The sequence below is a fragment of the Arachis hypogaea genome, chromosome 16 (assembly GCF_003086295.3).
Source record: "Arachis hypogaea cultivar Tifrunner chromosome 16, arahy.Tifrunner.gnm2.J5K5, whole genome shotgun sequence".
Lineage (NCBI taxonomy): Eukaryota > Viridiplantae > Streptophyta > Magnoliopsida > Fabales > Fabaceae > Arachis > Arachis hypogaea.
Window position 1 is genome coordinate 2531040 of NC_092051.1, and position 24995 is coordinate 2556034.

The 24995-nt window shown below is 33.0% G+C and overlaps 4 protein-coding genes and 2 long non-coding RNA genes across 6 annotated transcripts; 1 reads left to right on the plus strand and 5 right to left on the minus strand.

The window, feature by feature from the left end:
- Positions 1–258: 258 nt before the first annotated feature.
- Positions 259–682, minus strand: LOC112755903 (outer envelope membrane protein 7). Its single transcript, XM_025804228.3, has one exon. The coding sequence runs from the start codon at positions 680–682 to the stop codon at positions 476–478; it is 207 nt and encodes a 68-aa protein (XP_025660013.1). The 3' UTR covers positions 259–475.
- On the minus strand, positions 259–3840 carry LOC112755902 (small nuclear ribonucleoprotein SmD1b). Its single transcript, XM_025804227.3, has 4 exons — positions 3504–3840; positions 3314–3390; positions 1997–2188; positions 259–1884 (listed from the first exon to the last, which is right to left on the minus strand). The coding sequence occupies exons 1-4, from the start codon at positions 3515–3517 to the stop codon at positions 1823–1825; spliced, it is 345 nt and encodes a 114-aa protein (XP_025660012.1). The 5' UTR covers positions 3518–3840; the 3' UTR covers positions 259–1822.
- An 18-nt stretch (positions 3841–3858) lies between these two features.
- Positions 3859–10720, plus strand: LOC112756379 (uncharacterized). Its single transcript, XM_025804957.3, has 17 exons — positions 3859–4090; positions 4766–4886; positions 5638–5786; positions 6020–6103; positions 6185–6247; positions 6435–6566; positions 6668–6943; positions 7235–7354; positions 7661–7710; positions 7977–8139; positions 8241–8378; positions 9022–9144; positions 9227–9325; positions 9593–9682; positions 9783–9867; positions 10011–10141; positions 10246–10720. Exons 1-17 carry the CDS (start codon positions 4076–4078, stop codon positions 10387–10389), a joined length of 1983 nt encoding a protein of 660 aa, XP_025660742.1. The 5' UTR covers positions 3859–4075; the 3' UTR covers positions 10390–10720.
- Positions 10721–12214: 1494 nt separating this feature from the next.
- LOC112756884 (uncharacterized) lies at positions 12215–13559 on the minus strand. Its single transcript, XR_003179396.3, has 2 exons — positions 13407–13559; positions 12215–12590 (listed from the first exon to the last, which is right to left on the minus strand). It is a non-coding gene; the product is annotated as an uncharacterized lncRNA (long non-coding RNA).
- A 5754-nt stretch (positions 13560–19313) lies between these two features.
- On the minus strand, positions 19314–20126 carry LOC112758037 (uncharacterized). Its single transcript, XR_003179483.3, has 2 exons — positions 19943–20126; positions 19314–19738 (listed from the first exon to the last, which is right to left on the minus strand). It is a non-coding gene; the product is annotated as an uncharacterized lncRNA (long non-coding RNA).
- Positions 20127–21056: 930 nt separating this feature from the next.
- On the minus strand, positions 21057–22874 carry LOC112756325 (probable aspartic proteinase GIP2). Its single transcript, XM_025804862.3, has one exon. The coding sequence runs from the start codon at positions 22572–22574 to the stop codon at positions 21267–21269; it is 1308 nt and encodes a 435-aa protein (XP_025660647.1). The 5' UTR covers positions 22575–22874; the 3' UTR covers positions 21057–21266.
- Positions 22875–24995: the final 2121 nt, after the last annotated feature.

A 24995-nucleotide genomic window follows, 5' to 3' on the forward strand; every position in this document is an offset into this window, starting at 1 on the left:
TAAGAAGATGTAAAGTGATAATTCCAATGAGTTATATCTCAAACCCATACTCAATTAAAGAGGTCGCGAGTTGGATTCTCTTATCTTCTGTAAAAAAAAAAAAAAAAATGTAAAGTGATAATTGGTGTATCTAAACCAAATCTCTAACAAAAGAGATACAAATGAACGTAGTTGCTTGCTGTTTGTTGTAATGATTGTGTAATCGGCGCAAATTGTAATACGATTTTCATGATAAAGGCAATGATTGATTTCGTAAGATGACAAAAAAAGATTGAGTAGTTGATTTGATTATTCTGCGATTGGAACATGAGATAAGAGAATTCAATAAAGAGGAATAGGAATAAGGCGGTATTGCATTGCATCCTAGTGAGTCCAATGTTCCAATAAAGAGAAGAAGAAAGAGAGTTGGATGATTGTCCAGAATACATAACAGATTCGAAAGAGGGAAAAGAAATAAGGCAGACACCACCTGGGTTCAAGCGTCAGGTGCAGGTGGAGCAGGGGGATCCAGGGGTTTGGGTTCGGCCGGAGGAACGGCGTCATCGTCGGGGTCTCGAGCCGGGTCGGATTTGTCTATGTCGGACCGGGCCTTGCTCAGGAACGGCTTCAGGGCCAGCTCTATGGCGGCCCACGCCAACGCTAGGGCTCCAACAACCACCACCGCATCTTTCGCCTTTCCCATCTTCTTCTTCTTCTTGTTCTTGATTGAGTGTGCCACGTGCCTTGTGTTTTTGTAGTATCAAAGAGTGTGGGGGATGGGGGATTGTTATGGTGGTTGCGTGTGTGAGATGGTTGGTCTCTACTCTCAAATTAGTCACTGCCACAATTTCCCCATCCCATTTCTTCGTTCTTTTCCTCTATTCTTCCTTACACTATACGACAACATTGATACCCTTAACTCATTCATTTTGACCCATGGTTAACTTATTTGTCTTTTTTATCCTCCCTTTACTAATTTGTGGTGCCGGGACATCCCATTAATCTATCCAATTGATAAGATAGAAACAAATAAGTCTCGAAATTTGAGTACTATGTTTTTATTCATATGTACTATCAAATTCTTGAATGTACAAATTTACGAAATCTTTCATTTTTTCGCTTAACAATAAAATGAATTTCATATCATGTTGAATGTCAAAGGTAAATCCTGCACAATCATTATTCTAATCGGTTTAATCTAGTCACTTGATTCAATCTAATTTGGTTTGATCTAGTTATCTAATCTAGCCTAATTCGTTCAACGAGCCATGATTTATCATAGTTTAGCTCTATTGATTCAGTTGGGTCTAATCTATTTGCCCTTTTTGCTATCCAGAAAGTGTTCGTTAATATCTCTTCTGAGACTAGAAGATTATCATAGTTAGCTCCTACCAAAGTCGCTTCCACTCTAGCCATTAAGGATTGTACCATTTTAAAGTAATCCATTTCTTAACATGCCGAAAGTATCCTCATTTGATGTGGCATAAGATTAATCCACATGGTAATCCCTTAAAAGTTAAAAGAATGTAAGGTTTGAGGTCCAAAGTATATAAGGTCTTAACACAACCACCACGACTACGAGGCAAGGGCAATCCCCATTAATTCCTTTAACTTCTTCACCTTATCCCAAAGCTACATATATAGGAATGTTTCAGTTGAGAGGAATCAGGCATTACCCTACAGGAAGGAATTATACACTAGAAATAACTGATAAGAAAATAGCAACATTGACAGAGTCATGACTAATGAATAATAACACTCCTTGGATGTCTTTGAAATAGCCCTGAAAAATTTTCCTACAAAAGGGTATACAACCAATGCCACAAAACTTGCGACATGAAACTTAACGGCCACGACCACGTCCACGCCCACGTCCTCTTCCCCTTCCTCTCCCCAACGGCTTCCCTGCAAATGAAATAAAAACTTTGAAAACCAGAAATCCCAAATAACAGGCAACGTAAACACAAGTAGTCTCTTTGGAAAAATGTGGCAGTGTCAACAAAAGAATATACAGTACCAGCAGTTGGCTTCTTGGGCTTGACTCTTGGAGTCTCTTCAACTAGTAAAGTCTCGAGATTCAAGCTGTCTGGAAGGATGTAATAACGAATGTTGTTGCCTCTCACACTAAGATGATCCAGAGTCACTGGGTTTTTCCCTTTCAGGGTTAGTTTAACGGTTTTCAAATGTGTATTCATACTGATATCAACACCTGTAGCATAGCAACAAATTTCCAGGATCAGTACAAGTACAACAAAGTATTTTCCATCTCCATCCCCCAAGAAAAAAGGCTAAGAGACATCAAATAGAAAGACATGACCAATATGTATTTGCTAGATAAAAGGTGAGGTGATGATTGCTTAATTAGATAGTTTTCAACTTTTGAACAATAAGAAAGTAGCAAACTAGCAATGTGTTGCTCAATTGTAGACTTACAACTCTCACAAACGATGTTCACTCACTAATTATAAACATTGCATGATAGTGTTCAGACCTATGTTTCAGGCACCCCAAAATTCAACACTACAAAAGATACAATTATCTAAATATTTTGCAACTTGGATGTCTCATGCTTATGTAGCTTAAACTAAATCCTAGCCTATAGCAAGTTTATATGCAAAGATCTACTTCAACGTGACATAAGGGATAGTATTTGAGATATGCTTAAAACTGTCAAGCATACAAAGAACTAGAGGAACTACAACCAACTCCAGGAAACAAAATATCACCCTCTATTCTGCTCCACTTTAGAGAAAACCAAAATAGGGATTCCAAAACATATTAGTTACATCATAAGTTGAAAGATGTTAGGCCAATGAAAAAAGTTCCCACCCTACTGAGATGATAGATTGCCCATGAATAAGAGACAGAGCTAGTACTGGTATCACACCATAACTACCCAGCACTTAAGGAAGAATGTGTAATTCAGAGTTCAAACTGAAAAGAAATAGATTATAAACAACAAAATCTGCCTCCTGCTTGGAGAGAACGACATCTATGGAATCAATTGGATATTGAATACAGAATGCAAGTGGAAGAGACAATATCCACTGACAAACCCTAATTCATACATGGCTGCCAGTTTCAATAAAGGAATAACTAACACAAAAATTCTGGTAATGCCAGTTAGAACTCAGGAACTGCATTAGGTTTAGCAGTTCGGAAACCAAACCAATGAGCATGATTTCAATATGCAATTGGCAAATGGAATGAAACACTAACAATGCAGCAATGCAAAATCAGAAATGTTGAATCATGAAACCAAGCTAGGGTTTAACAAAAAGAAGCAACAAAATCCAAAAAGGCAAAGAACTACATTGGGAGAAAAAAGATGAACCTGTGATAGTGCCGTGGACAATAGTACCGTTCTTGAGCTCGATTGAAACGGTTTCGTTGTTCAACTTCATGAGAAACCTGCACGAATATTCACAGAGAGCTTCCAGCATCAGATTGCACGAAAACAAAGAGAAACAGTAAAAAGTGAAAGAAACGCGGAGAGAGAGAGAGGGAGAGAGAGAGGTTGAAACCTAACGAGCTTCATGGTGATGATGGTGGCAGTGGCAGAGACCGAAGGAAGACGAAAGCTGAAAGGAGGCGAGTGTGGTTTTGGGCTCCAAAACGACAATCGCTGTATATGAACGACTCAAAATAATTAAAAAAGTTAAATGTTAAATATATATGAAATTTGAAAATTCAGAAATTGGGAGGGGCATATGTTTAATTAATTTATTATTTATGATAAATTTGTTAATATTTAACATTTCTATTAATAAAATTGGTAATATATTTAATTTTGTATAAAATTATTTTCGCTATGCAGAAATAAATTTTCAATATTTTAAATGGATAGCGTATAAAAGGAAGATATTATGCAAATTTAATAAAAAGAATAAAAATAAAAAGGGAAAGTGGGTTAATGTCGGTTACTCGAGGAGGGGATGACGCCGATATATCCTAAATCATAAGCAAAGCCGCAGATCTTCGAACTTCAAAACTGCAACAAACTCCCATCTTCTCAAACATCGATTCACTGCTCCCCAATCCCAACCAAAAACCCTAATTCCGATTCTTCCTCACTTCTCATCAATCCTCAGCTCCTATGAGCTACCACGCGGTACATAATATTATAATATTCTTCTTCATTCTCCAAAACCGCAATTTGCTTTTTTTTTTTTTTCTCTTTTCATTATTGAAGTTTTTTCTTTTTCGTTTTTACTTTTGACCTCATTCTCTTTCTCAATTCTAGTTCCATGGTTGAACAAGCATCTTGAGTAGTAAGTAGTACGAGAAATCAATCAACGGAAATAAAACCAAGTCAATTGTTGTTTTATACTAAAAACCATGTCATTCTTTCTCTGCATTCGAACACAGCGTGTTCTTCACGGTTTTTGTGATTATAATTTCATAGATGCATCAGACCTTTGCTGGCATTCCACAATTTAATATATGACGGTATTCAAATTTCACTTCGGCATGAAAACTTCACCGCACAATAGCTTTTGCTTACATAAGTTTTCTTTTTTAGTAGAATTGTTTTAATGTGTCAATGGAATTGTTCTGGCTTGTTGATTTTTGCTATTTACTTTCATCAATGGACTTCAAAGTGGTAAATTTTTGTGGAACTTTTTCATTGCTAAGCATAAATATTTCACCTGTTATAATGTAACCTCCTTTTTACTCTTGGCAATCTTATGTATTCCATTGGATTGTTGATGAATTGTCATTTTGTGATCATAACTTTCTATGCTTCGTTTGTTTTTCTTCTAATAGTGAGTTCTTTATGCTTCAGAATAGTGAAGAGGGCCGAAGAGGTTGGAAAAGGAAGCCCCCGGGAATGGAACGTTGGGGGAGAGAACAGAGGCCTTACGATACAAACTCTAGACCTTACGATAGGAACATGGTTCCTCATGGTAGGTTCTTCTTTTTCACCCTCTCTTAAATTTAAATATTGAGGACCATATTGCTTGCTGCAGAGATGTTGCATTGTGCTTTACCTGGTCGTAGTTTAAGAATTGCTACATTACATTTTTCTTTAAGCTTCTGTTTTGAATTTGACTTTTCAAATTGAACAATCCCTCCAAATAAATGAAGCTACAAATAACCTTTAGCTTTGAGAGGTTGTGTATTTGTTTTTCCTATATGTAGCAGAATTCTATGGAAGATGACCGTGTGTATGTTGAATAATATTATATTGAGATGCTGATTGCATGCTTTCAAATACTCATTGTCTTTGCCTAAGAAGATATTTTCTTTATTTGAATCTTTATTTGTGGTTTCAATGTTATATATGCCCGACTTTGAAGTTAGCTCTTTTTCATTGTTGACTTCATGATACGTGATTCCTTACATACTGATTCAAATGTTGAGATAATATTCTAGTGTCCTTGATTATAGTGTGTTTCTGGGTAGGATTAATTCTATCAGTATTTAGTTAGAATTGATTTTGAAGCAAAGTGATATATGTTTGAGCCTTAAAAGTTATTGTGACAAAAATATAGGTTTTTTACTTTTCCGGAATCAATAATAAAGGGAAGAATTGATCTTGTTCTACTAGAGCCAAATAACTAAAGAAACTGAATCAAACACACTAATAACGTGGTTGTATTGTTATATTCTTTTATTTAGTTAATTTGAAGTTTTTAAGTTGATCCTATATTGCAGGTTGGTTAGGCTGCCCACCACATGGTCAAGAATTAGGATTCATAATACCATCAAAGGTCCCACTCGGTGAATCCTTCAACGATAACATCCTAGGTCAGAAATATACTCCCAAGCAAGCAATTCTTCAGCAACGAGCTTTAGGTAGAGAAGTAAGTATAGGAAAAGCACAAGGTCCATCATTTTGGGCTATCTAGACTTATTATTTGTTGAATTGCTGAATCAACAGTTGAGGGAATTAGATAGCAGTGCTTAGCAATTTAAGAGTATCTTATGTTGTTCTGAATAAACTGTGCTCCATGCATAACATGTTATGAGTATTCTCTATTTTACAGTCCCTTTTGTTGAATCCAGCCTCATGATGGTCTACTCTGTAATTTTGCAGCTTGGTTTAGTGCTTGATCTGACAAATACTAATCGTTACTATCCAGTTTCAGATTGGACAAAAGAAGGGATTAGTCATGTTAAGGTAGCATATTAACTTTTATGGAATTGTTTTATGAATGCTCGTTGCACTTGGAATTTTGAACTTTTTGCTTGCTTATGGCAGATAAGATGCAAGGGAAGAGATTCTGTGCCTGATGATGAATCTGTAAAAAAATTTTGTGATGAGGTAGCTTCCATTTTGTAGCATATGTATTATCTGTGATGTTCATGCTCATTACGTTTATACAGTATTTTGATCACTGCTCAGAGTGTGATAATCTATTATTCTCTTGTTGGTAGCCTAGAAATGATGAACAGTTCCTGATATCTCACTTGAGGTTTTATGATTTATACCTGTTAGACATTCTTTTTAGGTTCTGGACTTTTGCTCCCGAAGAACAAATACAAAGAAATATATACTAGTACATTGCACACATGGGCATAACCGTACAGGTTATATGATTGTTCATTTTCTTGTGCGCACAGAATCCATTTCTGTGACTGAGGTGAGAAACATCTGAGGAAAGTTTATAGGCTGATTTCAAAAACCTGATTCACTCCAATAATTGATGTGTTGTGCATATTTTTGTGTGTATGTATCTCTCAGGCAATAAATAGATTTGCTCAGGCACGTTACCCAGGAATTTACAAGCAGGATTACATTGACGCCCTATATATGTTTTATGGTGAAAAGAAGCCTGAAGATCTTGTTTGTCCTCAGACTCCAGAATGGAAAAGACTTTGTGAGACAGATTTTGATGGTGCTGCTGTCCCAGCTGTAGACAACTATAGAGATGTGCCTCAGCAGGATGCTGTAAAAAATTATGGAAATGTTCCTCAGCAGGTGCATGCTGTAGAAAATCATGGAAATGTTCCTCAGCAGGTATATCAATAGATGCTCCTTCTTGTACTTTATTATTTGTAGTGCATCTTTAGGTTGAATTCCATATATAGATGCTTGGAAAGTAAACTTCCCACAAGTGTGAAATGGTTGTGCTAAGTTGATAACTATAATCTTTTGCTTCCCCAAATTTATATCATTTTATTTATCTTATTTTGAATGCTTGCTTAAGTTAGTTTGCTTTGTTGAATCTTTTGGGGAAAAAACCTTCGACTTTTTGCTTGGAGTTATAGGTATATATGGCTTTTTCTTACGTTTGGTTTTATATTCTAGGAGAATACCATGAGGAATGAAGCATTGACTAATGACGATATTTTGGGAGATTCCATTCCTTCATATCAGCTGCATACAATGCAAGAAGTTTGTTATCAACTGCTCAAACTGGGCACAGGGGTCGGTTCATGAATTGGCTTTCGTTGTATTTTGCATCTGTAGTTTAATGTTTCCTTTAGAATAGTTTCTTAATGTCTGCTGCTATATTTCTCTATTTTAATATCATTTCATATGAATGCTATACTTATTTAATTAATGGGTTTGGCTTTAGTTTGATTGGCATTCCTGAATTATGAGGAAATTAAAAAATAGGTTCAGCTTAAACAATTAAGTGATTTGGAAATGTCAGTGTCTTACACATAACTTTATATCATGATTTGATTGCATTATGTTTGGCTAATTGTCTTTGATGTTATCTCTTTTCAGGGGAGAGGACGTCCGCAGTTTCCTGGATCACACCCCGTTTCTTTGAACAGGTTAATATAACTACATTTGATCATTGATTTTCATTTCTATTATACTGAGTTATAGCTCAGGGATAATCATAATCATGAAAATATGTGGATCACTATTATTAGTATACGTGAATCCTTGATCAATTTTATATTTTAAGTAAATTTGGAAAACATTCATATGGTGCAGTTGAGTTGGAGGGAGGGAACACTGTGTTGAACACAGTTTAATAAATTTGTTTGTTATCTTTTATTTGCCAACTGACATCAGGTTACCTTGTTTTCTGCAGTGAAAATCTACAACTCTTAAGACAGCGGTATTACTATGCCACTTGGAAAGCTGATGGAACTCGTTACATGATGCTGATTACTTTTGATGGATGTTATCTGATCGACAGAAAGTTTCTCTTCCGAAAGATCAACATGCGGTTTCCTTGCAGATACTCAAATGGGGTATGCATTTTTATTTGCTGTTATTTCTGTTAGTATCTTGATATACATATTTGTTAGATCCATTCCTTTTATTTAATCATTTTTAATGAAACCATTTCAAGGGTACACCTGAGAAGAATCACCACTACACATTACTTGACGGGGAGATGATTATTGACATGGATCCGCATACGCATAAGCAGGAGAGAAGATACCTCATTTATGATCTGATGGCAATTAATCAAGTCTCAGTGACAGAGGTATTTATTGGTTGACAATTGTAGTGCCTATAGTTTGGTTGGTTCATCCATACATTTTACTATTCTGAAATATTGAAAATACCAGCTAACTCTTGTTTGATTTTGGGGTTTTGAATGTCTATTGGTAGTGGTTGGCGCAAAATAGATCGTATTAAATATTATAGATAGGGTGTTTGTTATTATCACTGAATTTATGTATATTCTCCTAAGAATCCCAATGAAAATGAGCTCCTGTAAGCTTTCTTGTTGAATTTGGAACTAGTTCTGATTCTTGGGCCATGGTTTGCGTGAAAGTTTGCAACCTTGATTAGTTCATCTCTCTCTATCAAAAGAGTCCATATCTCTAGTTCAAGATAGACATCACAAGACAAATGCAGAAAAGATTGTTGCATAATTATGGAAGCAGCATCTTATTAACTAAATAGTGATATAATAAGTTTTATTCAAGAACGTTGATACAGTTGGATGTTGATCAACAATGTTCAGTTTCTGGCTGAGCATGATTATTTGCTGCCGAAAAAGAAAAAAATAGGAAGAATGTTTATAAAACAATTTATATCCTGGATCTCTGGTTGGTTCCCATATGAGTTCTGTGCATTTTCTTGGCAGAATTTGACTTGACCATCTTTTTTAACGCTTGCAGCTTCCATTCTACGAACGGTGGAAATTGCTGGAGAAAGAAGTAATTGAGCCTCGTAACATGGAACGAGAGGCTCTCTCCAAGAGTACAAATCCTTATTACAGATATGACTTGGAGCCATTTAGTGTACGTATAGTGATGCTTATTATTCTACTTTAGGGGCATTTTCTAGTGCGATCAACTTTATATTGTCGTGCTTATGGTTCAGGTGAGGAGGAAGGGGTTTTGGTTACTTTCTACCGTTTCAAAGCTCCTTCACAAATTCATTCCACAACTCTCACATCAATCAGATGGTCTGGTTTTCCAGGTTATAACTACTATCTCTCAAAGTTTGAAACCCTGCAAGCATAGATTGGTTCTGATTGAATAGATGCTATAACAATGCACAGTTCATTTTTTTCCAGTTCTTCCTGCTTCAATATATAAATTACTATTAGCTACTGAGTAAACTGGATATAGGTGTACCCTTTTATCAGTGAAGAATGCCCAACCAACAAAATACTATCAGTTCATAAATATGGGTAGATGCTGTTTTTCTCAAATTTTCTGTTCTTGCTGACGTTTGATTCTACAGGGTTGGGATGATCCATATGTCCCTCGCACACATGAAGGTCTTTTGAAGTGGAAATATCCCGAGATGAACTCCGTTGACTTCCTCTGTGAGGTTGTATAAATACCTTTTGTCAAGTTAAGATGCACTGATTTTTGCCAAAAATCGTCCCCATCATTACAATCCAAATATATTGTGATGTCTTATTTTACAGGTTGGAGCAGGTGATCGCCCCCTCCTTTATCTGTTTGAACGCGGAAGGAAGAAGTTAATGGAAGGGAATAGAGTTATTTTTAAAGGTTTGTTGGCCTATAATTTGATACCATCTAGGAAAACATAATTCTAAACTCTGATACAGTTATCTGAGTAGTTTATCCAAGATTGGTATTTGCAAAAGCAAACCATAATTTGTTTCCCTTTTTCGCTTTTAAACCATTTGCAGATGCATCAGATATTTCTTCCTATTCAGGGAAGATCATTGAGTGCTACTGGGACGCCACAGAGCGTCACTGGGTCTGTATGAGAATCAGATTTGACAAAGCAAATCCGAATGAGATTAATACCTACAGAAAGGTTTATTCTTATTTCCTCTTAATCCTCTTGTGTTTTGGTTTAATTAGTTAATGTGAAGAACATGTAATACAAGTTTAGTTTTTAAAATTAATTTGATGACACAGGTAATGCGAAGCATAAAGGATAACATTACAGAAGAGTTGCTGTTGAATGAGATCAATGGAATCATTAGCCTACCCTTATATGCAGACAGAATACAAAGGGATATCAAGGCTCACCAGAACACCGTCTTGTTGCGGCGCAGATAACTGATAACAATTATAATAATCAAAGCTAAGCATTCCACTGTTACTTTATTGAAGATAAAAAAGACTGCTAAACCAGGTGCTGCTGGCGGAGCTGTGCATTTTTGGTTGCCAAAGTCATCATTGTTGGTTGGGGCAAGAGATCTAGGTTATAAGATTCTGTTTGGGCTTTAAGGTTTTGATAGCTGTTGTATATTAGCAATTTTGTCTATCTTCATTATTCTTTTCCTCCTCGTATAGATAGGGATGTGTTCGTCAGTTTGTACCATCATTTTTTTCCCTCAGAAGTAATGCTTTTTATGAGTTGATAATTAATAAAAATAATTCCACTACAGATGAAGGGTTGGCTTTTTTATTTTTTGCTCATGTGATCATAAATTTTGTTTAAAGAAAAGTGGTTTTTGTTATGAATATTTTAGTATTATTATATTCGTTATAATGCTTTCCTCCATTGTTCGTTTCTTGAGAGAGTCGAGTAATGTCATGGCAAACATATATATCTATCTAGCTAGATCATTTTTACTACAAAAATTAAAGCTCTTCAAAGGTTTCTTGAAAAATGTTGATATTGTTTTAAGAAATCGCACCTCCAAAAGTGCCTAAGATCATATAAGTGAAACATCAAGATTTTGTCCGTTTTGGTGAGACTATCAAAATATTTGTAGATATATTGAAGGAAAAGTCTAGAGGGCCAGCAACTTTGTTAAATTCTGGCCAGCATGTAACCAGCAAAGAAAAGTGAGCCATTGGATGAAATCTCACATTAATCTCACACCATTAAAACTATCATTGATGGCTATTTGATGGCTACAAATCACAAAAGTTGCTGGCCCCTAGCATTCCTCTATATTAAATTCAAATTTGTGTCATTTTATTTTATTTAGCATCTTGAAGATTTTGTGACTATATTAATTACCTTGAATTTGTATTTGATCGGGTTTTAATTTAATACATTTAATTTAATTACATTGAATATTAATTTTTTTAAAATAAAAATTAAACTAAATATTTATGAATATTCACAAATATCCACCACTCCAATGAAAAAAATAAATAGGGACCTATGATTGAAATGGGGGCGAGAAGGGGACATTTTACTAAATAAAAAGTGGAGGAATAGGGGTGGCAATATGTACCCTATCTGCTGGTATCCAACTCGACCCCATTCGATCGGGTAGGATAGGGTGTGGGTAGGGTTCTCGTGCGGGTCGGGTAGAGTGTGGGTTGAACTTCAACCCTATCCGACCAACCCACACTCTATATATGTTTATGTTATATACTTATATAAAAATATGTTTTAAGTAGATGTTGAATTAAAGACTTCTCATTAGATGCAAAAGATCCTTAACCACTAAAAGAAAATCATTAATTGATAATTTAATATTTTTTTAACGTAAAAATCAGTTTTATTTTAAATTATCATCAAGTTATATAATAATGTTGTATATTTTTTGTAATTCATGGGTAGAATCGAGTACCCGCGAGTTAAGAGCGGGTAGGATTAGGGTTGGGATATTCTCAATCCGCGTGTAGACTTAAAGTTGGATCCAAACCCTACCCTACCCTACCCATTGCCACTCCTATGAGGAGGTGTCTCTGTCCCCACAGAACTCCATTTTCCATCCCTACTGTTTGGTTTTAACTAAAAAGGACATATGCTAAAGGTGCCTTTAATTTGCTTTAGTTAAATTATCGTTTTATTCTGACTAGCATTATATATATATATACTTTGATATTAGTGTGCTTTGTGTTTTTCATGAAAAAATAAAACAAATCATTCATGTTTTAGAAGAAAATTAATAAATAATAAAACCATGTAGCTAGAGCATAGAGGCAATGGTGGGCCAGGTTAAAACCCTATATTATATTTAGGAATTGAAATACATAACATTGATAACAATAAGTGCCTAAGTGGCACATTACAAGATATCAAAACGTACACATAACATGGTGTATAGAAATACTCTATACTTTATTTCATAACTCCTATATATATATAGAAGCTGGTGCACGCGATGCATAGTTTATCGATGTATAAAGCTATGCATATTTTGCGATCTTACGTGGAAGGGAGTAAGATTCGCAACAATACTTTATGAGGCCAAGCCAGCAATACTCATGGCATGTGCTGAGCTCTTCTTCTTTCCCCAACACAAAATAAGCTACACCACTGGGGATTGATTCCAACACTTTTGTTATGCTTCCTGCATGTTCATTCCATATACATTATGAAAAATAAATATTCACATATGTCACACTGAATGCTGCTCTTATTATATATATTCTATACGAATTTAACTTCAATTTTATAAAATTTTATATGGATATCTAATTATATATGATCATATTAATAAAAATATTATTGTTTATATTCATACAGTAAATAATTATCTAAAAGTATATATACACATTGTATAAAAAGTTTTATACCATCAATAAAAATTAAATTCATTATATATATGCTGTAAAAATAAATGAAAATTTTTTGTTTTATTCTATTTATATTGTGAAATATATATCAACAATGTGACTCTCATTTTTATTTTTTAAAATTAAAAAATCTACTTAACTTATCCCTCTCTCCTTTTAAGCCCGTTTGGAAGTTTTAAAAGTAATTTTTTTTAGTTTTTGACTTATGAAAAATAGTAGTATTAATATTTGGTGCAATTTTTAAAATTAAATTATAACTTTCTAAGAAACTATTTAAGAACTTATAGAAAAGTTAAAAAAAAATGACTTTTCTCATAATAAAATTTTTTTTATCACATTTCTTTTAAAATAAGCATTTTTAGAATTAAAAATTCAAATACAAAATAACTTATTTATAAGATACTTTTAATATAGACATTTATTACTTAAACTATTTTTTTCAAAAAGAACTTAATTAAGCTTTATATCCAAACTGGGACTAAAATGATTACTGATGTAACACAATATGAATATATAGAATAGACAAAAAAAATTATAATTTATTTTTACAGCATGTAAGAAATTCTCATTATATATTATATTATTATTACCTTGAGTTGCATCAGCTTCAAATGGCTTATTATCAGTAGCCACAGCATAGGTGAAAAACAAGCACATGAACAGAAAGGATTTCATGGTATTCATCTTTAATTTGATATAAAGAGAGGCTAAAATAGTAAAAGGTATGAGATGAGAAAGATGAGAAGACCTTTGGGAATGTTTGCTCTATTTATAGGAGCAATATAATGGCGCTAGGGAGACATATATGTGTGTATTGGTATATCTATTTTTGGTAGTTTGGATTGGTAGTTGAGCATGAGAGATACTTGCATGGTAGTTTGGGATTTGGGAGATTCCATACTTTTTTATTATTTCATACTAATTATATATATATATTATTCTTAATTAGATGGTGGAGTTGATTTTTTATTTCTTTTAAATTTTTTTAATAAAAAAATAAAAATTTATATCATAAAATTACGTCTCTCAAAAATTTAAATTAATATAAAATGTTATATAAATAGTTATATTTTTAAGGTATTCTTACATGTAAAAAAATTTTTTGGTGGACCGATCTAATGGTTAGATCAGATAAATTCTGACACTATGTCATAAAATAATTTTTTTTAAAAAATTTAAACGAATAAAAAAAATCATATCAATAATTATATTTCTAACCTTCTAATCACCGTTAAATTAAATTAAGATATAATAAAACTCATACACATGACATAATTACAAAAACAATAATAATTAAATCGTTACTTGACATTCTCACTCTGATATTTTTCTCACTTTATATACATATAAAATAGAGTTATGCTACGTGTACATCAAAATCAGCCACCAGTATAAAATACACACTGAAATATAAATACATATTGAAAATAAATTAAACTACACATATATTTATACACAAATACATTAATGGCTAATTTTAGTGCTGATTTTGGTGTACAAATAGTATTTTCCTATAAAATATGAAGAGTTTGAAATTTTATATGGGTGTTATAATCATAACTTAAGTCTTTCATTTAGTAGTGGGAGTCTAATGATTATTTAGCTTTAATGCATTTTATTTGTATTTATTATTATTAGAAATATAATTATTTCATATATTCTTTTTTATTAACTTAAGTTTTGAAAAGAGTAATTTCAAAACATAATATCAAAATTTTTATAACTAAGTCTCGAGTTTAATCCTTGTTGAACTATTTTGTATGCATGTTCTTTTAACGTGTAACTATATACATCTAAGTAAACTTGAGTTGTTGCTGAAGTTTTGCATATATATGGATCTTGTTTCATCATAAAAATCATACTAGATATGTTAAATAAGATTACATTTTTCTGGCGTATATTTGATATATAAGCATTTAAAGATAAATTTGAGTGATGAATTTCTCTTGCTTATATTGTACTACACGTACATGTTGAAAAGAAATTTAAATTAGATTTCTCTTACTTATATTATGAACAATCAGTTAGAGTTAGAGAAATCAAAGGACCAACAAAAAGACAACGTACTTTTGATCACTTTTGGGTGTTGTTTTTCTTGGTACTACACTATCACACATTCACACTATATTAGTTGAATGTGTATTTGGGACCATGAAAAGAAATTATGTTAATAAATGATCAATAGACTATACTCGTGTATTGGAATTTGAAAATTGTTCGGTTGGTCAGTTATTGGACGGTTTGGAGGTGTTTGCTGGGTGTGAAGGTGAATGCTGGCCTCAATTTGGGTCTGGGATGTAAAATTTGGGAGCGGTCGACTTCTCGAGCTCTTGTTAATGTGAAGGGAGTGCCACCTATAAGGACACTTCGACACTCAAGTCAAAAAATGTGCAGGCGGTATGAGGGAAAAAGTTATGGTGACGTACCTTGGGGGTAGAGGTGGTAAACGGGCCTAAACCCGCCGAGTCGACTCGCGTAATCCGCCAAAAAAGGCGAGTTAGGCTGAAAAATCGGGACCGCCAAATAGCAAAAGTCCGTCTAACCCGCACCGCTTAAACCGCGGGCTTTGGCGGGGCGGGGCGGGCTTTCCCGCTGGGCTAAGGTTTTTTTTAGTGAAGGGGTATTTTTGTAATTTTTTTGCCAAAACCTAACTTTCCCCAACCTAACTTACAAGAGTATGAAAATAAAAATTGAGTGTTTTGAATTATGTTTATGTTATTTTAGAGACAATATTTACAATTATGTTTTGGATTATGTTTATTTTGCATTGGAGAGAATATTTATACTTATATTTTGAATAAAAATTTGGTTTATAATTATATTTATAGATATTTATAATTACAAAGAATTTAATTTTTGTGAATATAAAAAATATAATTTTTTATGCCATTAGAAATTATAAATTTATTAATATGGTTGTGAAATTATATATATTACTTAGTAGTTAATAGTAAAAAAAAAAAGAGGATAGCCCGCAGTTAGACAGGGCAGGCTAGAATTCTAGGACCGCCTCACTAGGCGGGGCGGGGCGTGGCGGGCTTTCCCGCTTGCCACCCCTACTTGGGGGAGGGGTAGGACCCTCCTCTTATATATCATGTCAGTAGGGCGGGCTCCACACAGGAAGACCTCCTTCTTGAAAGTTTCCTTCTCCACAGCTGTCATGCAGCTGGTAGCAAAGGTGCGTGTCCGGATCGCATACTGGACGGGTCATGTGTGTTAACCCGACCAAGCGGGTCGGGATGTTCTCGGGCTGGGCCAGCTAGGCTGGGCCATAACAAAAATACAAAAATATTATTTGTACAAAAATACATGTGTAATTTAATTTATTTTTTATATATATATTTGTATTTTAACATGTATTTTATATTGGTGAACCTACGACTTCTTAGTTGAATATGGAGAAACTATGTTATTTGAGGTATAACTCATTGACACATGTGACATAGCTATTGAAAATAAATTAAATCACATTTATATAAATACATTGATAATTAATTTTTGTAGCTGATTTTAACGTATAAATAGTATTTTTGATAATGAACAACGGCCATGATTTAGCATAATTATTGGCATCATTTTTTACGATGGATAATTCCTTATTTTTCATTGACGTATTCTATTTGAATCTTGATACGATGAATTTGTATGATGTTCATGTAAATCATAAAGAGAAAAATGAAAATACGATATTATTGAAGCATGTTACATTGATCGATAACAATAAGAGGCACGTATACATATATGCGTGGTAGGTACTCTATAGAGTGAGACATATACTCTATAGTTACTTATTTCATAATTTCATGCATGCATAGATAGATAGATAGATAGATATAGAGCAGCTATGCATAGCTTGCCATCTTACGTGGCAGTGGCAGGGAGTAAGAATCGCAACAAACTTTAAGGAAGAAAACAAGGCAATAGGTATCGCATTTGCCAAGTTCTGATCCTGATGATCCCAACACATGATAATATCCACTTGCAGTTGCAGGGATTATTTCCACTACTTTTGTTGCATCACTAGCACTAGTAGCTGCAGCATAGGTGAAAAGCAAGCACACCATCAACACAAACACCTTGCTATTCATCTTTAATAAAAACAGCCTATTCAAATGTATATATGTGTATGTTTGTATGTGAGATGAGAAAAACTGTGGGAATGTATGCTCTATTTATAGTAGTGGAGGGATTAGATTTTATTCTCTCTATTTGGTAGTTAGGATTGTTAGTTGAGCATGAGAGAAAATCCATCACCTGCCTATGGAACCAATCAGGATCATTAATCACTTCCACATTGACTATAAAGACCAACATAAAAAGAAAAAACTATATATTAATAATAATTACAAAAATTAATATAACCAGATGCAACCCTATATCATTCTGAAAGAGATGAGAAAATGTTAGTTGTTTGTTTTTTTTTTTTTCTTTTTTCTATGGTTTTTAGCTTAATAGACTAAAGACTAATTTATTATAAATCGAAGCTTTATTTAAAAATTTGTTGTTAATTAACACATATTTTATAAAAATCTCTCTATATAGTGAAGGAAGTGAGAATTGAACCCACAACCTCTTTATAACAATCACTAAACTAGTTAGTTAATTTAGTAATTTAGAACATTAGTTTTTTATTTTTTATGTTATTAATACGTATAAAATTCGAAATAATTGAATTTTATATTTACTTTGAAAAGATTTAATATTTCTGCGGGTAGGGTAGGTAGGGTAGGGTTTAGAATTTTAGGGTGCGGATAGGGTTAGGGTTGAGAGATTCTCAACCCGCCAGTAAGGTAGAGTTTTAATAAAATTTTCAACACGCGGGTAATGTTAGGATAGAATTTAGGGTTTAGGGTTTATCCTGCTAGTATACATATAGTATAACTAGGTATTCTTTAAATATTATCTTTTAGTCAGGTTTTATAAAAAAAAATTAATTTTTTAAACAATTAATACGTAAAAATAGATATTTAAATTAATTGAACGATAATAAATCTTTAAAAAAATTGATTATAGGCTGAATTTTAAAAAACAAGTAGTATTTTTGGTAATATAATCATGTGTACAATATATTTTGATAGATGAAAAATAACGTATAGTATTTGAAAGACTCCCTTTCTTGCACTCTAATCTTTCTACTATCTGCTGTATTCTCATCTCAATCGTTATTATTCTTGTGAAATTTCATCATCTTCTTCAAATGGATCTTATCTTATGATCCTTAGTTAATTTACTTTGAATCATAATTCTCCAGACTAATTCATTTCGGGTGTAGACAACCCTATATATACAAATAGAAAAAAAAAAAAGGATTGTAGCAAGAGATCGAAGCAAATGGAAAAATTAAAGGAAACAAATCATTGTATTTGTAATTTTATATATACGTGTTAGGGCATTAAGGCACTAACTTGTGATATCCATATTTTTTGTCCTCTATTTATATGAGAGTTTAGAACTAAGAACCTAAAGAAGAAAATTAAAACGGAAGATTTATAGTAGTCATACTTTTCCTTTATTTTATTTCGTAATGATTTGTAGTTATCAAGTAGTCATCAATGATATTTTTAATGGTGTGAGATTTCATTCAATAGTATAGAATTATTCATTTTTCTTTTGTTGATTACATGCTATCTAAAATTTAATAAAATTGCTTGCCCCTAAATTTTTTTTTAATTTTATTCAGTTTATTTAAGTTCTTAATTAAGTTTAAAGCTATAAGAAAAGCTAGTAAAACAATTAGGACAATAATTGTTATTTATATTAACTAGTAATTTTAGCTAGCACACATATTTATTAGTATATTTAGTTTTTTTTTTCTCTTAATAACATCAGCTTATAAAAATGAACTGATGATTAAGTACTGGTAAAAAAGAGTAAATTGTGCTGATTTTGTTGAATTACTTAACAATATATATACACGGTAACTGGATAAGGATAAAATGTGAGTTAGTTAAGAAAGTAGTTACAACTAACTGAACTCATCAGCTATTAATAGAATAGCAATGTATTAGTCTATACACTCTTCAAGAACACTTATAATAATAGAATTCTCTGCATTCTCTTCTTCTCTTTAGTGTTCATATACACACCGCTCCATCTAAATTGGAAGCACTTTAAACAAATTTAATTCCGATAAAAACTCACATGTAGTTGTCTTTATTATGTAAAGTTATTAATTAAATCGTTAAATAATTTGATATGTTTGACTACAACTTAACATAAAAATAACTTCAGCTGAGTTTCCACCTTCAATTCCTCTTCTTTCTTTCTTTTTTCTTTTTTATTTTCACTATCAATATCGATGTCTATATTTTGTTCCTTACCTTTCCTTCATCATCCATAATGGCCTTAATTATGTTAAAGTTCATCTATATATAGTCCACATTTAATTAGAAAAGTGATGGATTTTTTTAATGGAATTGATAAATAAGTGTTATGATTTGCATAAGCAAATGATTCTATACAAGTTTTGGAGGAAATTAGCATACGATAATACGATATTGATGATAGATTCAAGCATGTAACATTGATAATAATTGTAAGTGGCACACATACACATTACAATATAGAAATTGGGAGGTACATGCATGCATGGTGGTACAAAGAAGATGGATTATTGAAGCTAAGTAGACACATAATAAAATATAATACACACATCATAATAACATAGTGATGTGGTATTAGGTGTACAGAGAGAGAGAGACATATTATACTCCATACTTAATTATATTTCATAGTTGTTCAATAATCATCTATGCATATTTTGCCATCTTACGTGGTAGGGAGTAAGAATCGCAACAATATTTAAAGATCCCAATAATGCAATACGTATCGCATTTGCTGAGTGATGAAGATCCTTCTCCCAACACATAATAATATCCAGTTTCATCAGGTATTATTTCTAGTACTTTTGGTGTGCTTATTCCTGCATATATGAAAATTAAAACAATGAAATATTCACATTTAACCCAGAATACGGTGTGGTATGTGTGAAAGGAAGAGTACAGTGAAACCATATATTGAATGTACCTGCTAATATAACCGTTGATTTTAATTATAAAAAATATATATTAATATTAAAAAACTACTGGTGTTTTTGATACCTTTAAAATTTTTTCTATATTATTACCTTGTGTTGCATCATGAGATTCGAATGGCTTATTATTAGTAGCCGCAGCATAGGTGAAAAACAGAGAGGAGAACAAGCACATCAACACAAACATTTTGGTATCCATCTTAAATTTGCTTACAACAAAAGAATAATGAGATGAAGAGACTAAAATAATGTATGTGATGATGTGATGAGGATGGATGAGAAAAAGTGTGGGATTGTGTGTTGTATTTATAGGAGAGTAGTGGAGGGAGAGATCCCTGTATTTAATTGGTAGTTAGGAGTGTTAGTTGAGCATGCATGCAAGACACAAAATTCACCTGAATCCTTCCCCATGTTATGGGAATGTACCATTTCATGAATTCCACATTCCCTGTAAAGAAAACTAACAGGGATAGATATAGCTTACACGTGTAGTAGAAGAAAGTGAATTGAGCACTTGACTAACTCAAGTTGGTTCTTACGGGTTCTATTTAAAAACATTCAGTTTATATATAACTATTTTTTTTGTTACACCAAAATTTAATATACCTACTCAAATTTCTTTCCATTAGCCCACTAGTAATAACTAATCTATAATAAGTATTTTATTAAATTGGTCTTCTTTCATTTTTTTAATTACTTTTTTATATTTAAATTTATGCAGATAAAATATTATTAATGTAAAAAAATATTTGATGAGACAACGTATAGTACATACCATTATTAATAAGAAAAATATAGGTAAATAATAAGAATATTAAATAATATAAATAATAGATATGTTAGATGTTTAATTTACTAGGTGTACGAATAATTATCTTAATATTAGAGTTTAGAAGGTAATTTAAAAGTGAAATATTTTTTTTTATTTTATTGAGTTAATTTTAGAATATTATTCACGTTGTTTATAAAAATTATTGTCTACCTAACAAAACCTAATAAATTATTTTCTTTTTTAGCTTTATTATATAGCCACAGTTTGGTATACATCTCTTTTTTTATTTTTAATATTAAAAAATAATTAATAAAAAATTAATCCTTTATACGATAAGAAAAAACAAGTGTGTATACATATCATTTTTCATTAACAAAAATCTTAGCTATTTTATTAACAGACTTTGTGTGAAAATAAATATCCATGGACATGAAGTAGTGTATGTATCATCACTCCTTTATTATGATTCAAACACAAATGGTGTATGAGTATTATACTATTATTACACGTACCCCAGAAGCCGCACAAGCTACTCCCACAAAAAACAAAAAGTATGGCCCCACATGACATGGCCCTTTATTCTGAAGAATAAGAATCACATCACATAATTCAATTCTTCAATTAATTAATTAATTAATTAATTAATTAAGCGGTGGAGGTGAAATTGAAGTTGGAACACGTGGTTTGTCTTCCAAAGAGCAAAGAACTGAATCCCAATCTGGAAGCAGCCAGATCGAACTGCAAAAGATTGTTCTCTAACTGATACCCTCCGATCACGATGGAGGTTCTAGGGTTCTTCCCACCGTTCACGAACCCAAGACATATCACTTTATCACTCACTTGAACCACCGAGTTAGCACCGAATATGCTCCAACTCAATTTCGCGTTTTCAAGAACAAGCTCGATTGTTGGAACCGCGTACCCGAAGCGCGTGCTGAACACGTTCTCCGTGCTGAAGCATGCTCCGAACGGCTTCACCGAAGCCACCCTTGTTATGTTCCTTGCAGCCGAGGCATTCACGAAGGACTTAACCAAGGCGTTGAAGATCGAATCTTCTAGAACCGTGTAAGGGTTTACAGTGCTGATCTTGGTTCCACCCACGCCGCTGGTCTTGTTGATGGTCAACAAGCTGGATTTGACTTTGACCACGTTTTGGTCAACTTTAATGGAACTCACGCCGATGAAGTACTCAGCGGAGGGTTCTCCTTGGGAGTAAGCGGAGGCGGTGCTCACGGGGTTGATGAAGAGAGGTGTGTAGGTTAGGGATTTCGAATCGTACTCGACGTTCGGGAGGAAACCGTACGGTCCATCTCCGAAGAAAACGACGCCGTTTGAGGATAAGCAAACGGCGAATTTTCTGGCGAAGCTGAAAGCGGAGGCGAACTGCGTGGGAAGTGCGATTTTCGTCCTTCCGAGACCCGCCATGCCGGAGACGCCGCTAGCGAGGCCTTTGAGGAGGAAAGTTGGGGCGCAGGAGAAGAGGAAGCGCGAAACGGTGACGTTTTGGCCTGGATTGAAGCCGTTAGTGGATTGTACGGACACGGCGTCTTCCGCGAGCTCGCCGCCGGTGGCGGTGTGGGTGATGGTGTTGTCCGGTATGAGGCCGCAGGTGTTGTTGTTGCATCCTGGGCGGGGAGGGGAGTTGCAGGTGCCGCAGGAGGTGGAGCCGGCGAGGGAGCACTGGGCGGAGCCGCAGCGGGCGGGGCGGTAGGTGGAGGAGACGTAGTTTTTGTCGCAGTCGACCCAGAGAAACTGGCCGCCGAGGTCGAGGACGAGGGAGACGGGGACGAGAGGGGTGCGCTGCCGGATTGTTGTGAGGTACTGATTTGTGGAAGTGTCCTTCTTGATTGGGATCACCAATGCTTTTGGTCTGAATGATTTCTGAGCTGAAGAGACGGTGATGGCGGCGGAGAAGAGGAGGAGGAGGAAAGCTGCCAAGAGTTTTTGTGCCATGCTGACGGAGTTGGTTAATTTGTGGTGTGCTGCTATTCATATTGCAAAACCACTGCCTCTATTTATATAGTAAAATTCTAAGTTTAAGCACCTATTACTTTAATTTTATACGAGGAGTGTTAGGGGTAGTAATTTTTGTGTTTTGTAACTATCAATTGGTCATTAAGAATATTTTTAATGGTGTGAGATTAAATTTAATGGTGTGAAATCATTCAATTTTTTTTATGGTTAAATTCTGGTCAATTTTTTAAAAAATTACTGGACCCCTAAATTTTTTCATTTTATATTTTATGAAATTTTATATATTTTTTTTTGTGACTTTTCTCAAATTTTATATAGGTAAATACATATATTTCTATAAATGGTTATATATATTTTATTTTTTATTTTATAAATGTTTGTCAACAACGTATAAGACCAGGCTGATTTTTTTGGTTATGGAAGAGTTGGGTGTGTTTTGTAGGGTTATGGGATGAGGATGAGCTATACTAATATGTGGGACAAATTTTTTGTTCAGAGATGGTGAGAAGAAATCGGACCCAACGATTTACTTTTTGAAATTTTTTTGAGCAAATCGGAGGGTCCGTTTTGCATGCAGAGAAGGAACGAAAATAACATTAAACAAATCGGACCTGCGACTTGTACGTGAACAAAATTTTTTTATATAACTTTAAGGTAATCGCATGGTTTGTTTTCTTTGTTAATGAAGTTTTGGATACAGGCTAAGCAACTCGCACGGTCCGATTTGACCAAAACAACTCCCTCAATCCGATTTATATGTAAACTGACACCATAAGAATGTAAAGTTCTCCTCCTCTCCATAACGTCGTCCAGCACCAACTTTGGTTCCATATTAAAATTAATTTGCGTACAAGACCATACAACTGGCTTGATATATATAAAATAAAAATAAGGATAAACAAGAAAGTGGATGATAAAGAGAGAGTTGCCTTCGTTGACTAGAAACTCTTAATCTTGCCATCTGTGACTACGACGTTTTGAGTTTGACATATCACAATTAATGTGTCATGTCAATTATGTGTGTACGTAGTGCATTTACGTGAATGCATGAAATATTGAAATATCTATCAAATATCACTATTATTTTGGTGTATATAGCTAGATAAATGTGACTAGCTAGTACGAAAAACTATATAGTTTATGCAAACAAAATGTATTATTGAATGATGAAAAGTTACGTAAAAAAATATGGCTAGGGAAAAAACAAACAATATCACAATCTTAGCAAGTATATTCGAAATAAATACAGGTTGACTTTTTGTGTTATATTGAACCAAGAATGATCAAAATTTTCTCTGGTTTGATTGCTATGTTCATACATGTTAGTGATGAATGCAGTGTGCACGATTTAGGTTTGGATTAAAAAGCAGGTATATCGTGTATGCATGTAATTAAAGAGACATACCTCGACGTCAAAGAAAGCAGCCCTATTGTACCTAACTTTGGAAAATTTCTTGGCTTGCAAACTATAAATTAATTAATAAATAACTATATCTCTTAGAATTTATATATGGAAGTTGAATGTTCTCAACAATAAATAAACAAAGAGTAAGTATATAATAAATAGCGTGATATATATCACTAATAATATAATTTTGTAGCCAATGATTAATTTATACAATAAAACAAAGAAACCAACTTAACTTTGTGAACGATGAAACGAAAATAAAAATTGGCTGAAAAATATTAGTTATTAATATTTTTTTATAATATTATCAATATATATATATAACTAATTTAAATAAAATAAAAATTTATATATAATTATTTTTATGTAAAATTTATAATTAAAAATTGTTAAATAATAATTTAGTCAAATATATAAAATTATTTAATAATTTTTAATTATTAATTTTACCGTATTTGAATTTTTATTGTTAAATAAAATAAAAAATAATATTTCGTCTATATATATATATATATATATATATATATATATATATATATATCCTGGAGGATTACGCTGCTGTTATACACGTAAGTTTAATTAATAATGGACTTGAATGAGATGTAAAAAAGGACGTCAAAGAAGGCAGCCATGTTACTTTATTAGTATTTTATTTCAGATTTTGTTAGATAGAAAATAATTTTTGTGAACAAAGTAAATAATAGATTTTAGAATTGGCTTAATAAAATAGAAAAATACTCTATTCTCAAATTATTTCCTAAACTCTAACATTAGGATAACTATTTGCACACCTAGTGAATTGAACATCTAGTCATTATAAACTGTACATGACTAAACCGAATCAAAAGAAATAACCATCCAATTAAGAATCAATATAATCAACTATCGACATATCTATTAAATTAAACATCCGATATATCCATTGTTATATTATTTAGCATTTTCATTGAGTACTTATATTTTTTTTATTTCTCTAATCTCAAAAGTAAAAT